Source organism: Rhinatrema bivittatum, chromosome 1 (genome assembly GCF_901001135.1).
Source record: "Rhinatrema bivittatum chromosome 1, aRhiBiv1.1, whole genome shotgun sequence".
NCBI classification, from domain to species: domain Eukaryota; kingdom Metazoa; phylum Chordata; class Amphibia; order Gymnophiona; family Rhinatrematidae; genus Rhinatrema; species Rhinatrema bivittatum.
The window spans coordinates 820,350,713-820,366,755 of record NC_042615.1 but is presented as its reverse complement, the minus strand read 5'-3'; the positions used below and the strand labels follow the sequence as shown (position 1 = coordinate 820,366,755).

General features: G+C 48.5%; 1 protein-coding gene across 3 annotated transcripts in view; it reads left to right on the top strand.

The window, feature by feature from the left end:
- Positions 1-16,043, top strand: part of LOC115078928 — a 134,205-nt gene that overhangs the window by 96,946 nt on the left and 21,216 nt on the right. For all 3 annotated transcript variants that reach the window (XM_029582040.1, XM_029582039.1, XM_029582037.1), the window contains one exon: positions 14,427-14,480. In XM_029582040.1, coding sequence (XP_029437900.1) covers positions 14,427-14,480 — 54 coding nt within the window. The remainder of the gene's footprint in view (positions 1-14,426; positions 14,481-16,043) is intronic.

Below are 16,043 nucleotides of genomic sequence, written 5' to 3'. Positions count from 1 at the left end.
CAGACCCGCCTGCCCCAGTAGCTCCCGCTGTCATCACTTCTTCAAGGAAGGGAGATCCTGTCCTGGCGGCACTCCGGCCGAGGGCTCGGGCTTTTCCCATTCATGACTCGTTTTTACAACTTCTCACCAGGGAATGGGACACCCCGGAGGCCTCCCTGAAGAGCAGCCGGGCTATGGAAAAGCTGTACCCGCTCCCCGAAGATTTTCTGGACCTCATCAAGGTCCCAAAGGTGGACTCCGCAGTGTCGGCGGTCACGAAGAGGACGACTATCCCAGTGACGGGAGGTGCGGCGTTGCGGGACACACAGGATCGTAAGTTGGAAGTTTTCCTTAAGCGGGTTTTCGAGGTCTCCGCTCTGGGTATGCGGGCGGTGATGTGCAGTTCGCTTGCCCAGCGGGCTAGTCTCCTTTGGGTGCAACAACTCCTCACGTCTCAGAACCTGCCGTCCGATGAGGCTGCCCAGGCAGATCGGCTAGAAGCCGCAGTGGCGTATGGGGCGGACGCCTCGTACGACCTTTTTCGGGTCCTCACAAGATCCATGGTTTCGGTAGTGGCAGCACGACGACTACTGTGGCTACGCAATTGGGCGTCTGATACGTCCTCTAAGTCCAGTCTGGGCTCTCTTCCCTTCAGGGGCAAGTTCCTCTTCGGGGAGGATTTGGACCAGATCATCAAGTCCCTGGGGGAGAACGCTGTTCATCGGCTGCCGGAGGATAGGTTTCGACCATCCAGAGCGTTTTCTTCTTCTCGGACCAGAGCCAGAGCGCAACGGCGCTACAGGGGCTACAGACAGACGGGCTCCCGGCCATCCGCCCCCAGGTCTCAGCCCTGGTTGCGCGCCTTCCGCGGGCATCGGCCCGCACGCACTACTCCCGGAACCGGGAACCCCTATACCAAGTCTTCACAATGATGCCAGTCTCGCCCACTCCCCTGTCCCCAGGATTGAGGACCGACTAACGTATTTCTAAGCGGAGTGGGCACGGATCACCTCGGACCAGTGGGTCCTGGATACCATAAAACACGGCTACGCATTGGAATTTGTCCGCCCCCCGCAGGGAAGGTTCATCTTTTCCCCCTGTGGCTCGGACCTCAAGAGAGGAGCGGTGCAGCTGACTCTGGACAGACTCCGGGAGATAGGCGCTACTGCGCCCGTGCCCTTCGGAGAGGTGGGCTCGGGCCACTATTCCATCTATTTCGTCGTACCAAAGAAGGACGGTTCCTTCCCGCCTATCCTAGTCCTCAAGGAAGTCAACAAATCCCTTCGAGTCGTTCGGTTCCGCATGGAAACGCTCCGGTCAGTGATTGCGGCGGTGCATCGGGGGGAGTTCCTCGCCTCCCTGGACTTAACGGAGGCCTACCTGCACATTCCCATCCGCCCGGACCACCACAGTTTCCTTCGTTTCAAAATTCTGGACCAGCATTTTCAGTTCACGGCTCTCGCGTTTGGATTGGCGCCGGCGCTGCACACCTTCACCAAGATCATGGTAGTTGTGGCGGCAGCTCTCCGGAAGGAGGGCATCCTGGTTCATCCTTATCTGGACGATTGGCTCCTCCGGGCGAAGTCATTCGATCATGGACGCTCAGCGGTGACTCGAGTAGTACGGTTTCTACATTCCCTGGGATGGGTAGTGAACTTCTCCAAGAGCTCCCTCATGCCCTCGCAACGCTTGGGTTTTTTTTGGGGGCAACTTTCGACACCCTACTGGGCAAAGTTTTTCTGCGCCAGGACAAAGCTCAATCCTTGCGGGATCACACACGACGGTTCTCTGCGTTACCAGAGCCCACCTCCTGGGACTACCTGCAACTCCTGGGAGTGATGGGGTCCACCATCGACCTTGTACCTTGGGCTTTCGCGCACCTCAGGACCTTACAGTGGGCGCTCTTCTCCCGTTGGAAACCAGTATTGCAGGACTATCAGATGATTCTCCCGCTCCCACAGAATGCCAGGGACAGTCTGGGCTGGTGGTTGGATCCGCCGAACCTGGCCCGTGGCATGTCCCTCGATCTGCCAAATTGGGTGGTGGTGACCACCTATGCCAGTCTAGCAGGCTGGGGTGCAGTCTGCGATCGAAGCGCCACGCAGGGGACGTGGTCCACGGTGGAGGCGAAGTGGTCAATCAACCGTCTGGAAACCAGAGCGGTCCGGCTAGCTCTGCGACATTTCCTCCCGCTTCTTCGGAACCGAGAAGTCAGAATCCTATCGGACAACGCTACCACCGTGGTCTACATCAACCGACAAGGAGGCACGCGCAGCCCGCAGGTCGCGCTCGAGGCGGCGCTGCTGATGCAATGGGCGGAGCGTCATCTCGTCCGGCTAGCGGCCTCGCACGTCGCCGGTGTGGACAACGTCCAGGCGGACTTCCTCAGTCGTCAACTGCTGGACCCGGAGAGTGGTCTCTCTCCGACAAAGCAATGCAACTTCTCGTCCATCGGTGGGGGGCCCCCCACTTGGATCTGATGGCGTCCGCTCTCAACGCCAAGGCTCCACGCTTCTTCAGTCGCCGGAGAGAGCGCGGAGGGAGTGGATGCCCTGGTCCTCCCGTGGCCGCCATATCTTTCTTTTCCACCATGGCCCCTGGTGGGCAGGATGCTCCGCAGAATAGAAAGCCATCAGGGGACCGTGGTTTTCGTCACCCCAGAATGGCCCAGGCGACCCTGGTTTGCGGACCTGCTACAGCTGGTGATCGACAGGCCAATCAGGCTGGGGCACCTCCCCCAGCTCCTACATCAGGGCCCGGTATTTTTCGAGCAGGCAGAATTCTTCTGTCTTGCAGCCTGGCTTTTGAGAGGCGCCGCCTCCGGCGTCGGGGCTACCTGGAGGCGGTAGTATCCACGCTATTGCGGGCACGAAAGACATCGGCCTATATTCGAGTCTGGAAGGTGTTCGAGCTGTGATGTACCAGCCAGGCCACGAGACCCGCTAAGGCTTCTGTACCTCAGATCCTTCAGTTTCTACAGGCGGGGGTGGAAAAAGGGCTCGCCTATAATTCACTACGGGTTCAGGTGGCCGCCCTTGGCTCGCTGTTGAGCGATGGGGCTCTCTTCTACAGCATTCTGACATTGCTCGTTTTCTCAAGGGTGTCAAGCATATGCGTCCTCCGTTACGGGACCCTTGTCCCTCCTGGAGTCTTAACTTTGTGCTTCGCTCCCTGTAGGGACCACCGTTCGAGCCGCTGCGCAGCGCAACGATAAAGGATCTCACTCTCAAGACTGTATTTCTTGTGGCCATCTGTTCCGCTCGACGCATCTCGGAGCTGCAGGCTCTGTTGTGTAGAGAGCCCTATCTCCGTTTCTCCGACTCTGGAGTTTCGCTTCGCACCGTTCCCTCCTTCCTTCCGAAGGTGGTTTCTGCATTCCATGTGAACCAGACGGTGGAGTTGCTGTCCTTCTCTTCCTCAGAGCCGAAGTCTCTCCGTCTCTTGAATGTCAAGCGCACTCTGCGCCTCTATCTGGAGGCTACAAATGAGTTCCGAACCTCTGACCATCTCTTTGTACTCTGGGCCGGTCCTAAGAAGGGGTCTCAGGCCTCGAAGGCTACCATTGCCAGATGGCTGAAGGCCGGCATTGCTGCTTCCTACATTGGGGCGGGTCGGACTCTCCCACCCGGAATCATAGCGCATTCTACACGTTCTCAGGCGGCTTCCTGGGCGGAGGTTCGCGCGGTATGCTCGCAGGAAATTTGTAGGGCAGCCACCTGGAAATCGTTACACACGTTCTCGAGGCACTATCGTCTGCACCTCGCCTCTTCAGTCTCTGGACACTTTGGCGAGCAGGTTCTCCGAGCAGGCCTCGCAGGACCCCACCCGATTTAGGGAAGCTTGGGTACATCCCACTGTCTGGACTGATCCAGGTACGTACAGGGAAAAGAAAATTATTATTTACCTGCTAATTTTCGTTCCTGTAGTACCATGGATCAGTCCAGACGCCCACCGCGTTTGGGTTCTTGATCCTGCTCAGCTCTGCGCTGCTTCTTGCTCGCAGTGTTCTGTGTCTTCACAGTCGTTTCTTTTCGCTGTTTTTCACAGCTCCCTACAAGTTGGTAGGATGTTTGCAGTTACTTGTTGCGGTTACAATTGTTTTCATTATCTGTTTCCACAAACTTGATCCTTCGGGGGTTTCTAATCGGGCTTTGATATACTCGATACTGAACTCCTGCAGAGGGGGTAGTAGTATATATGGATACGCCCCCTCAAAGCTTGTGCTGACTCCATCTGCTGGATTGGGGACATAACCCACTGTCTGGACTGATCCATGGTACTACAGGAACGAAAATTAGCAGGTAAATAATAATTTTCTTATATTGACTGGGTAAATGTATCATCGGGTCACGCTAGAGAGATAACGTTCCTGGATGGAATAAATGGTAGCTTTATGGAGCAATTGGTTCAGGAACCGACGAGAGAGGGAGCAATTTTAATTCTCAGTGGAGCACAGGACTTGGTGAGAGAGGAGCGGAGGTGGGGCTGCTTGGCAATAGTGATCATAATATGATCAAATTTGATTTAATGACTGGAAGAGGAACAGTGTGCAAATCCACAGCTCTCGTGCTAAACTTTCAAAAGGGAAACTTTGATAAAATGAGAAAAATTGTTAGAAGAAAACTGAAAGGAGCAGCTACAAAAGTAAAAAATGTCCAAGAGGTGTGGTCATTGTTAAAAAATACCATCCTAGAAGCACAGTCCAGATGTATTCCACACATTAAGAAAGGTGGAAAGAAGGCAAAACGATTACCGGCATGGCTAAAAGGGGAGGTGAAAGAAGCTATTTTAGCCAAAAGATCTTCATTCAAAAATTGGAAGAAGGATCCAACAGAAGAAAATAGGATAAAGCATAAACATTGGCAAGTTAAATGTAAAACATTGATAAGACAGGCTAAGAGAGAATTTGAAAAGAAGTTGGCTGTAGAGGCAAAAACTCACAGTAAGAACTTTTTTAAATATATCCGAAGCAGAAAGCCTCTGAGGGAGTCAGTTGGACCGTTAGATGATCGAGGGGTTAAAGGGGCACTTAGAGAAGATAAGGCCATTGCGGAAAGATTAAATGATTTCTTTGCTTCGGTGTTTACTGAAGAGGATGTTGGGGAAGTACCCGTAATGGAGAAGGTTTTCATGGGTAAAGATTCAGATGGACTGAATCAAATCACGGTGAACCTAGAAGATGTGGTAGACCTGATTGACAAACTTAAGAGTAGTAAATCACCCGGACCAGATGGTATACACCCCAGAGTTCTGAAGGAACTAAAAAATGAAATTTCAGACCTATTAGTAAAAATGTGTAACTTATCATTAAAATCATCCATTGTACCTGAAGACTGGAGGATAGCAAATGTAACCCCAATATTTAAAAAGGGCTCCAGGGGTGATCCGGGAAACTACAGACTGATTAGCCTGACTTCAGTGCCAAGAAAAATAGTGGAAAGTGTTCTAAACATCAAAATCACAGAACATATAGAAAGACATGGTTTAATGGAACAAAGTCAGCATTGCTTTACCCAGGGCAAGTCTTGCCTCACAAATCTGCTTCACTTTTTTGAAGGAGTTCTGCATTTTCTTATGTTCTTATGAGTTAATAAACATGTGGATAAAGGTGAACCGGTAGATATAGTATACTTTTCAGAAGGCATTTGACAAAGTTCCTCATGAGAGGCTTCTAGGAAAAGTAAAAAGTCACGGGATAGGTGGCGATGTCCTTTCATGGATTGCAAACTGGCTAAAAGACAGGAAACAGAGAGTAGGATTAAATGGACAATTTTCTCAGTGGAAGGGAGTGGACAGTGGAGTGCCTCAGGGATCTGTATTGGGACCCTTACTTTTCAATATATTTATAAATGATCTGGAAAGAAATACGACAAGTGAGAAAATCAAATTTGCAGATGACACAAAATTGTTCAGAGTAGTTAAATCACAAGCAGAATGTTGGGAATTATTAGAAAGGGAATGGTGAATAAAATGGAAAATGTCATAATGCCTCTGTATCGCTCCATGGTGAGACCGCACCTTGAATACTGTGTACAATTCTGGTCGCCGCATCTCAAAAAAGATATAATTGCGATGGAGAAGGTACAGAGAAGGGCTACCAAAATGATAAGGGGAATGGAACAACTTCCCTACGAGGAAAGACTAAAGAGGTTAGGGCTTTTCAGCTTGGAGAAGAGACGACTGAGGGGGGGGGGGGGGATATGATAGAGGTGTTTAAAATCATGAGAGGTCTAGAACGGGTAGATGTGAATCGGTTATTTACTCTTTCGGATAGTAGAAAGACTAGGGGGCACTCCATGAAGTTAGCATGGGGCACATTTAAACTAATCGGAGAAAGTTCTTTTTTACTCAATGCACAATTAAACTCTGGAATTTGTTACCAGAGGATGTGGTCAGTGCAGTTAGTATAGCTGTGTTTAAAAAAGGATTGGATAAGTTCTTGGAGGAGAAGTCCATTACCTGCTATTAAGTTCACTTAGAGAATAGCCACTGCCATTAGCAATGGTAGCGTGGAATAGACTTAGTTTTTGGGTACTTGCCAGGTTCTTATGGCCTGGATTGGTCACTGTTGGAAGCAGGATGCTGGGCTTGATGGACCCTTGGTCTGACCCAGTATGGCATTTTCTTATGTTCTTAGTCCATCCTTCCCTTCCTACAGCCCAACGATCGGATGTGTTCACTGGACCTCAAGGATGTGTACTCTCACATCCCTATGTACCATTCCTCCTGGCGATACCTGTGCTTTCAAGTCAACAAGCACCACTTCCAATACAAGGTGCTCCCCTTTGGTCTCTTGTCTGCCCAGAGAGTCTTCACTAAGTGCTTAGCGGTAGCTGTGCCCACCTCAGGAAGTAAGGCATCCAGTTGTTCCCCTACCTTGAAGACTGGTTGGTAGCGGCACCCCAACCTGCCACCCTTCAGAGCAGCCTACAGACCACAATCCAGTGCCTGAAGGGGCTTGGCTTGATTATCAATTACGAGAAGTCCAGTCTTCAACCAACATAGAACCTGCAGTTTATTGGGGCCCATATAAGTACGGCTCAAGGCAGAGCATTCCTTCCGGCAGACATGGCCCACATGCTGTGCTCCCTAGCCATTCAGCTGAGAGACTTTAATCACACCTCAGCTCGCCAGCTCTTAACCCTTCTGGGCCACTTGACAGCAGCCATCTATGTGGTGCCACATACCTGTTTGCACATACGGTGCCTGCAATTGGGGCTCAAAACGCAATGGACACAGATCTCACAACCACTGTCCCGGCGAGTAAATCTAACCCGAAGCATGAGAGCGGACCTGGACTGGTGGTTATGCCCCGCAGCTCTCACTGTTGGGGCTCCGCTTCGCCCCCGACTCATCAGTTGATCCTCACCACAGACACCTCGAGCAAGTGGTGGGGAACCCATTTGGCCAAGTACGAACACAAGGACTCTGGTCCCACTGGGAAAGTCTCCAACAGATAAACCTCATAGAGCTCCAAGAGATCGGAAATGCCATTCGTACGTTCAAGGAGCTCCTGCGAGGGAGAGCTGTCATGGTCCACACGGACAATCAGGTCATGATGTTCCACATAAACAAGGAAGGAGGGTCTGGTTCCTGGATGTTGTGCAGGGAAGCGGTACGCATCCTAGAGTGGGAGGAGGATTGCGCCATCATCCTTCAGGCAACATACCTACCCGGGGTGGAGAACTCCAGAGCAGACAAACTAAGCAGGATCTTCCATCCGCATGAGTGGGAGCTTCACTAGGACATGGCGGAGACTCTCTTCCAGGCTTGGGGCCTCACAAGCACGAATTTTTTCGCCATGGAGCACAACAGGAAGGTGCAAACGTTCTGCTCTGTCTATCCCAGCCAGAAATGACTCACACAAGACGCGTTTCTCATATCATAGCTGGGAGGGCTTTTCTACACTTACCCCCGATTCCGCTCATCTTGAGGACATTACAGAAGTGTATCACGGACTTTGCCGACCTCATCCTGATAGCTCCAGTGTGGTCCAGACAACCGTGGTACGCCTATCTTGTACGTCTCTCCATCAAACCACAGATTCCCCTCAGCCACAGTGCAGATCTACTGTCGCAGGACAGGGGCACCCTGCTTCACCCCATATACTCCCCACTGCACCTCACAGCGTGGAGGTTGAAAGGATGGAACTAAGTCACCTGCACTTGCCTTTGGAGATCCAAGAGGTGTTGGTGTCATCCAGAAAATCTTCTACCAGACAGAATTGTCAGGGCAAGTGGCTCAGATACTCTGCTTGGTGCAACGTCAAAGGAATAGACTCCTTCTCCTACTCACCGGAACTCCTTTGAGTATCTTCATTCCCTTTATCAAGTGGGACTGGCAAAAGCTTCAGTGAGGGTCCATGTCCTTGCCATTGCAGCCTACCATCATCCCCACAATGGCCTACCGGTGTCCAACCACCCACTAGTCTCCCAGATTATGAAAGGCATTCTATGAATTTGACCTCCAGTTCAGACCACAGATGATGCTTCCATCCTTTGAACCTTTGGAGAATAGTCATATGAGTTATTTGATTTTAGTCGCTCTGACCTCTGCAAGAAGAGTCAGCGAGTTGCAGGCTCTGGTCCACTACTCACAACAAGGTGACTTTATGGACACACCCCTCATTCCTACCCAAGGTAATTTCAGCTTTCCACATCAATCAAGCCATTACCCTGCCAACCTTCTTTCTGAAGCTGCACAAAAATGAGGGCGACAGACGACTCCACACATTAGACCTCAAACGAGCCTCACAGCTATTTGTTTCTTTCAACCCGAATGCGATGAGATGGAACAATTGAGACGTCACTTTCAGTACCGTGTACTACCATTCGGCCTAGCGTCTGTTCCACGAGTATTCACCAAGTGCCTCATAATAGTGGCAGCCTTTCTCAGGAGTCAGGGAGCCCTTATCAACCAGTCGTCTTTATCTCGACGACTGGTTGATAAGGGCTCCAACACAACCAGCCGCATTGGCGTCCTTGTTTCTTACTCTCCACACCCTAATCTTCCTAGGGTTTCTAATCAACTATCCCAAATCCAGGACAGTTCCATCCCAACCCCTATCCTTTATAGGGGCCAATCTAAACACCATACAGGCGACAGCTTTCCTCCCTCAGGATCGAGCTTTCGCCCTAGGCTCTCTTGCGAATCATTTACAGAATCTAATATCCTCAACTGCTCGGAACTTTCTCATACTCCTAGGCCACATGGCATCCGCGGTGCATGTCACTCCGATGGCCCAACTAGCCATGATAGTTATGCAGTGGACCTTAAAATCCAAGTGGGTTCAGGCTTGTCAACCACTGTCCAGCACTGTTCACATTACCACTCAGCTCCGGCTATCGCTGGGCTGGTGGATGCAACACTCCAATTTACTTCAAGGCCTTCCATTTCAGGCTATAGATCTTCAAATCACCTTGACAACAGACGCCTCCAACCTAGGGTGGGGTGTTAAATTTGGCGACCTACAGACTCAGGGAACCTGGTCTCCAGAGGAAGCCAAACACCAGATAAATTTCCTGGAGCTTTGGGCAATCAGATATGCCCTCAGGGCTTTTCAGGATTGCCTCTCAAACAAGACCATCCTGATTCAAACTGACAATCGGGTGGCGATGTGGTACATCAACAAGCAAGGGGGAACAGGCTCCTACCTCCTGTGTCAGGGAAGCTGCACAGATATGGGCGTGGGCCCTTTCCCACGCGATGTACCTCACAGCCACCTACCTGCCAGGCGTGGACAATGTGTTGGCGGACAAGTTGAGCCGCACGTTTCTTCCGCACGAGTGGTCTCTCAACCCCACGGTAGTGGACATAATATTCCAACATTGGGATTACCCTCACATAGACCTATTTGCGTCAGTCCACAATCACAAAGTGGAAAACTTCTGCTCTCTAACTCGCAGCCACCACTTGCAACCGAGAGACGCTTTCGCCCTCTCATGGGCCAGCGGTCTCCTCTATGCATACCCTCCACTTCCACTAATATTGAAGATTCTCGTGAAGCTACGGAAGGACAAGGGCATAATGATTCTGATAGCCCCTCACTGGCCACGCCAGGTGTGGTTTCCAATCCTCCAGGACGTATCAGTACGCCACCACATTCCTCTGGGGAAGAATCCACTTCTGATAACTCAGAACAACGGATGCCTGCGCCACCCCAACCTCCAGGCCCTATCTGACTGCCTGGATGTTGAAAGGTTAATTCTCCAGCCTCTTAACCTTTCAGAGTCGGTGTCCCAAGTCCTGTAGGTTCACGAAAGCCTTCTACGAGAAGGTCTTATTGTTCTAAATGGAAGAGGTTTACAGTATAGTGCACTACTATGTCCTTAGACCTCTTCACTTGTTCCACGGCGAAGTTTCTGGACTATCTCTGACACCTGTCGGAGGCAGGCCTGAAAACGTCCTCCATTAAGGGTGCATGTCAGCGCGGTAGCCGCATTTCATAAAGACGTAGGGAATGTTCCTATTTCGACACAGCTTTGAGAGGTTTGCTCCATTTAAAACCTCCACTGCGCCCTCTGGCCTCTGCTTGGGACCTCAACGTGGTTTTGGGGCGGCTCATGAAATCTCCGTTTAAGCCTCTCCACTCCTGTGATCTCCGTTATCTCACGTGGAAAGTTGTTTTCCTTCTCGCTATCACGTCCGCTCGCAGAGTTAGTGAATTGCAGGCATTAGTTACCTACCCGCCTTACACTAAAATTCTGCATGACAGGATAGTGCTCCTCACTCGCCCTAAATTTTTACCGAAGGTAGTGTCGGAATTTCATATTAATCAATTCATTATCCTACCTACCTTTTTTCCCAGGCCCCATTCAAATCCAGGAGAACAGGCTCTGCATTCCTTGGACTGCAAACGTGCCCTAGCCTTCTATTTAGACCGCACGTCAGCCCACAGGAAATCCACTCAATTGTTTCTCTTTCGATACCATCAAATTGGGAAATCCTGGTTAGCGGACTGCATTTCTTTTTGCTACCAGCAGACAGGCATTCTGCTGCAAGACCGTGTAAAAGAACACTCTGTCAGGGCCATGGCGATATCAATAGCGCACATCCGTTCGGTGCTGCTTGCTAATATTTGTAAGGCTGCTACCTTGAGTTCTCTCCATACCTTCGCAGCCCATTACTGCTTAGATAAGGCTGGCACACAGGATTCCATCTTTGGCCAGTCTATTCTATGCAATTTGTTTTCACTTTAACTTCCCAACATCCTTCCACCGACCCGTTCAGGATGCCCTCCTAACCAAATTTCCACCCGTTGTTGTGCCTGTTGCACGTCTTTGGGTGCATTTGGTGCTTTGCTTGGGCATCCTCAGCTCGGTACTCACCCATGTGTGAGGACTACCATCCTGCTTGTCCTGTGAGAAAGCAGAGTTGCTTACCTGTAACAGGTGTTCTCACAGGACAGCAGGATGTTAGTCCTCACGAAACCTGCCCGCCACCCGCGGAATTGGGTTCGCTTACGTTTTCTTAGTTTTACTATAAGACAAGACTGAAGGGGGACCCCTGCTGGATGCAGGGTCAGTATTGCTGGATATGTCCAGTAAGTGCCAAAGTTCTAGAAACTTTGACAAAAGTGTTCCGTGATTGGGCTCCATCCTGTGATGTCACCCATATGTGAGGACTAACATCCTGCTGTCCTGTGAGAACTCCTGTTACAGGTAAGCAACTCTGCTTTCCTTTCCAAATTCTTCTAGTCCTAATTGTACTGACTATGAATAATGCATCCAAACTGGGGTGGGGAGCCCATATAGAGAGGCAATGTAGTCAGTTATGGTCTGCTCAGAAGAAGCTTCATCAGATAAACTTCCTCAAGCTAAGGGGCAATTCAGTACATTCTGAAGGCTTTCAGAGATCAGTTTGCCAACAAAGTCATCCTAGTCCAGATGGACAATCAAGTTGCGATGTTTTGGTGTGGGCAAAAGGCCCTACTTAGATCCTTTCTCTTGCTCCACACAAAAATTGTTTGTTACCTTTGATATTTATCTGTAAGATTTCACCTCAGTGTTACTGGCACCTATAACCAATATGGAGAAGATAGACCAATCTGTACAGCCTTTCGGTTGTCCGGTTTATATGGGACCTGCTTCACTTGAAGCCTCCCATCAGGCTTTCTGCTGTGTCTTGAGACTTCAAAGTGGTACTGACCGAGCTGATGGGTTCATTTGAGTCACTGCACTGCTGTGCCCTGAAGCATCTGACCTGGAAGGTCATATTTTTGGCGGTGATCATGTCAGTGTGACTTATACAATTTAAACTAAGTTTTATCATGATAGGGTAGTTCTGCACACTCATCCTACGTTTTTGCTTAAGGTGGTGTGGGAACGCCATCTTAATCAATCATCCTTCCAATATTCTTTCCCAGGCCATATGTCCACCAAGGTGAACAAGCACTGCAGTTTGGACTGCAAAAGAGCTTTGGCCTTCTTGGAGCATACTGAAGCCCATAGAAAGTCCACCCACCTCTTTTTGTTTCTTTGGACATCAACAAACTAGGGATTGCCATTGCCTAAAAAGCCTTTATCCAGTTGGCTACCAGATTACATCTCCTCCTGTTATGTCCAGGCAGGCTTGAATCTGGGGGTCTTGTCTAGACTGTCAGCCCAAGCCATGTAAGGCTCACCTAAGGCCGATATTGATGAATGAGATCTGCAAAGCTGCAATATGGAGACCTCTCCACACATTGACATTGCACTGCTGTTTGGACAAGAACTCTTGACACGAGAGTAGGTTTGGGTAATCTGCTCCAGAATTTCCTTGAGGTGTAGAACCCAACTCTGCCTCTTCCTAGGGCCCACTGTTTTCCAGACTGCCCTCATAAGGAAAGAAATAAAGGTCTATTGCAAACAAAAGCAGTTATGCCTGTTAACATTGGTTTTTGGTGTTCCCCTTTCTTCATTCAGGCAGACTGTAGCTAGGGATTCTCCACTTGTGAAGACTGCCATTCTGTTTATCCTTGGAGAAAGCAGAGTTGCTTACTTGTATAACAGATGATTTCAGAGGTCAGCAGGATGGCAGTCCTCACGAAACCTTCCCACATCCCCTTGGAGTTGGCTTCTCTGCATTTTTGCTAAGAAATAAGACTGAAGGGGCCTCCATGTGTGCATGTGGCATAAAAGGCATGCTAGGCATGTCCAGTGAGGCACGATCAACATTCTAGAAACTTTTGACATAAAAATTCCAGGCTGGGTTCCACTGGATGATGTTACCCACTTGTAAGGACTGGCATCCTGCTATCTTTGGAGAACACCTGTTATAGGTAAACAGCTCTGCTTTCTTCTCCAGAAAGGTGTCTAGTTGTAGCAGTACGTTTTTCAAGAATATCGCTAATGTGAGAAGATTGATTATTGGTCTGTAAGCTGATGGATTCATGGTGGGTAAGGTTGGTTTCTTGAAAACTGGACAAACTGAGGCTTCCTTAATGAAATCAGGGACTATACCCTCAGATAAAGAAAAGTTAAGATTTAGCAATTTATATTAAGAAACTTGTCCTATAACCTACACAGAACCCAAAAAGGCATGGATCTAATGGGAAGGGAGCAGATCTTTGGTCATGATCTTGTAAACTTCTATTGACCGCACAAAACTTGGACTAAACTACAGGAGGGTAAGGCTGAGCTGACACAGAATCCATCCTCTCTTTATAAATAAATAATTTTTGAAAGACACATGTTTCACAATCAACTTTCAAGAATCCACTTTTATATTTAGTGATCCAGTAATGTTTAACAATTTCAAATAACTTAAGTGGGCAATTTAAGAGGCTTGAACTCGAAATATATAAAACGTTTTGTTAGCAATTTCAAATTTGTCCTTATATCAAAGTCCTGCTGACCTAGATACGACTTTGTGTTGCAGGCATTTAGGCATACACCTTGAACTTGATTATTCATGAACTTGAACTTGATTAGTCAACTCATGAAAGAGCTATGAGAAATTTGCATGCACTGCCATCATTGTATGAAAATCTATCTCATGCATATTCTTTGTGGATATCCCGAAAACCTGGCCTGTTTATGGCTCTCAAAGACCAGAGTTGGTCACCCCTGCTAGAGGACATGAGATGAAGTCCTGTGGGTATTTGCTACCTTGAGTGAAGCCAAAGGTTTACACCAGGATATTGCTGAAAGAATCAACAAATGTATTTAACTAAAGTCTAGAGTATTTTGTGATTTGAAGCCAACAGAATTTAAAGTAAGAAAGGTCAATAGACCTCTATATGGTTAAATAGGCTTGCAAATGCTAGTGGATACAGAGTTTACATTAAACTTACAAGTATATTTCAAAACACAGTGGTCTAACCATGGTGCAGGATACACTAATCTTCAAATGCATTCAGTAGTAAGTCAAGATTCCAGGGCAGCTCAAAAGTCTCCAATAAGATGATTGGTGATAAAACTTTGAAAGAACAAATATGGGTTTTAATTCTTGTTTTTAATTGCTTGCAGCCAGCTGCTCAGCAGAGATGCCGGTGGGTCAGACGGCTCCTTCTCCTCTCTCAAGTAAGAATCACCAATGATCTTTAGTGTAATCTCTCACAGACAGCAGAAGATTATGACTGCCAGAGTGACAGGTAGGCAGTTTGATGGGATAATTATATGCGGAGGGAGAGACAGTGTTAATAACTAAAACACTGTAATCAAGATGCAGGAAGTGAAAAGAGAAAAACGGCCATATGAAAGAGTGCTGGAACACAGTGAGCACAAGAGACTGCTGCTTCTGAAAGCATCTTCCAATCCGTCAGTACACTAGCGTTGATTCTGTTCTCTATGAATGAGTGAGCACCAGGCGGCAAAAATATTTTTCCAATCTTGAAGGGTTTATTATTAAAGTTACAGAACTTTTCGGCCGATTCAGTAAAGACCGTGGGAGAGCGGATACAGTATTCAAATTAGGCCCAGCGGTAGAAATGGGCAAAAGGAGGCGCTAGGGACACTAGCGTGTCCCTAGCGCCTCCTTTTTGACAAGAGCGCCGGCTGTCAGCGGGTTTGACAGCCGACGGCCGAATTCAAATTTTTTATTTTTTTTTACTTTTTTCCCTTCGGGACCTCCGACTTAATATCGCCATGATATTAAGTGGGAGGATGCACAGAAAAGCAGTTTTTACTGCTTTTCTGTGCACTTTCCCGGTGCCCCAAGAAATTAGCGCCTACCTTTTGGGTAGGCGCTAATTTCTGAAAGTAAAATGTGTGGCTTGGCTGCAAATTTTACTTTCTGTATCGCACGGGAATACCTAATAGCGCCCTCAACATGCATTTGCATGTTGAGGGCGCTATTAGGTTCGGCGCGTTTTCCGCCCCTTACTGAATAAGGGGTAAGGGAAAACGCGCGTCCAATAGCAGGTTAACAATGCGCTCTGTCGGAGCGCACTGTGCTGTATCAGCCCGTTTGTAAGCAGGGTAGGGCAGCACTGTTTCAGGTCTCTAGAGGCTCTGCTGCTTAAGCTTGTGATGTTGCATTATCCCCAAGATTCAGTGCTGCTTTTTTTTCTCTATAATTATTTTTCATTCGTATAGTGGTGTCAGGCTTACTTGGTGCTGTGCCAAGACATATAAGACAATGCCTGCTCATTGAAACTTACGGTCTGAAGACATGTTGCACTATAGCATGATATGATAGAACCTATGAGTAGCAATGACTCCTGGTGACAGTACAGCACCTGTGAATCATGGGGATAACGTAGTGCCACGGATCCCAAGAGAAGCAGTGAATCCTTGTAATCCATATAATATCACAGAATTTGGCGGAAGAACTCGCTGAAACTTGTGTTACTCAAGCCTGCTGGAAGTTTATGAACTTTATAAAAATATCTTTAGAGAATGAGATGAAAAATACAAGCTGTCTGTAAAAGTGACGCATGATTAAATGTCACATTCACCACAGTGGTTTTGATTCTCATTTGTCAGCCATACCTTGCTGGCAGAAGTCCAGCAAGGTGTGGCTGACCAGGTGGCCCTTGTTACCCTTGGCTGGGTCAGACACGCCTGGCTTCCCCTCAACCTGGATGGGTTACTACCTCTCTGGTCAGTGTATCTTTAATGTCTTTTAGCGTTCTGGTGTTCACA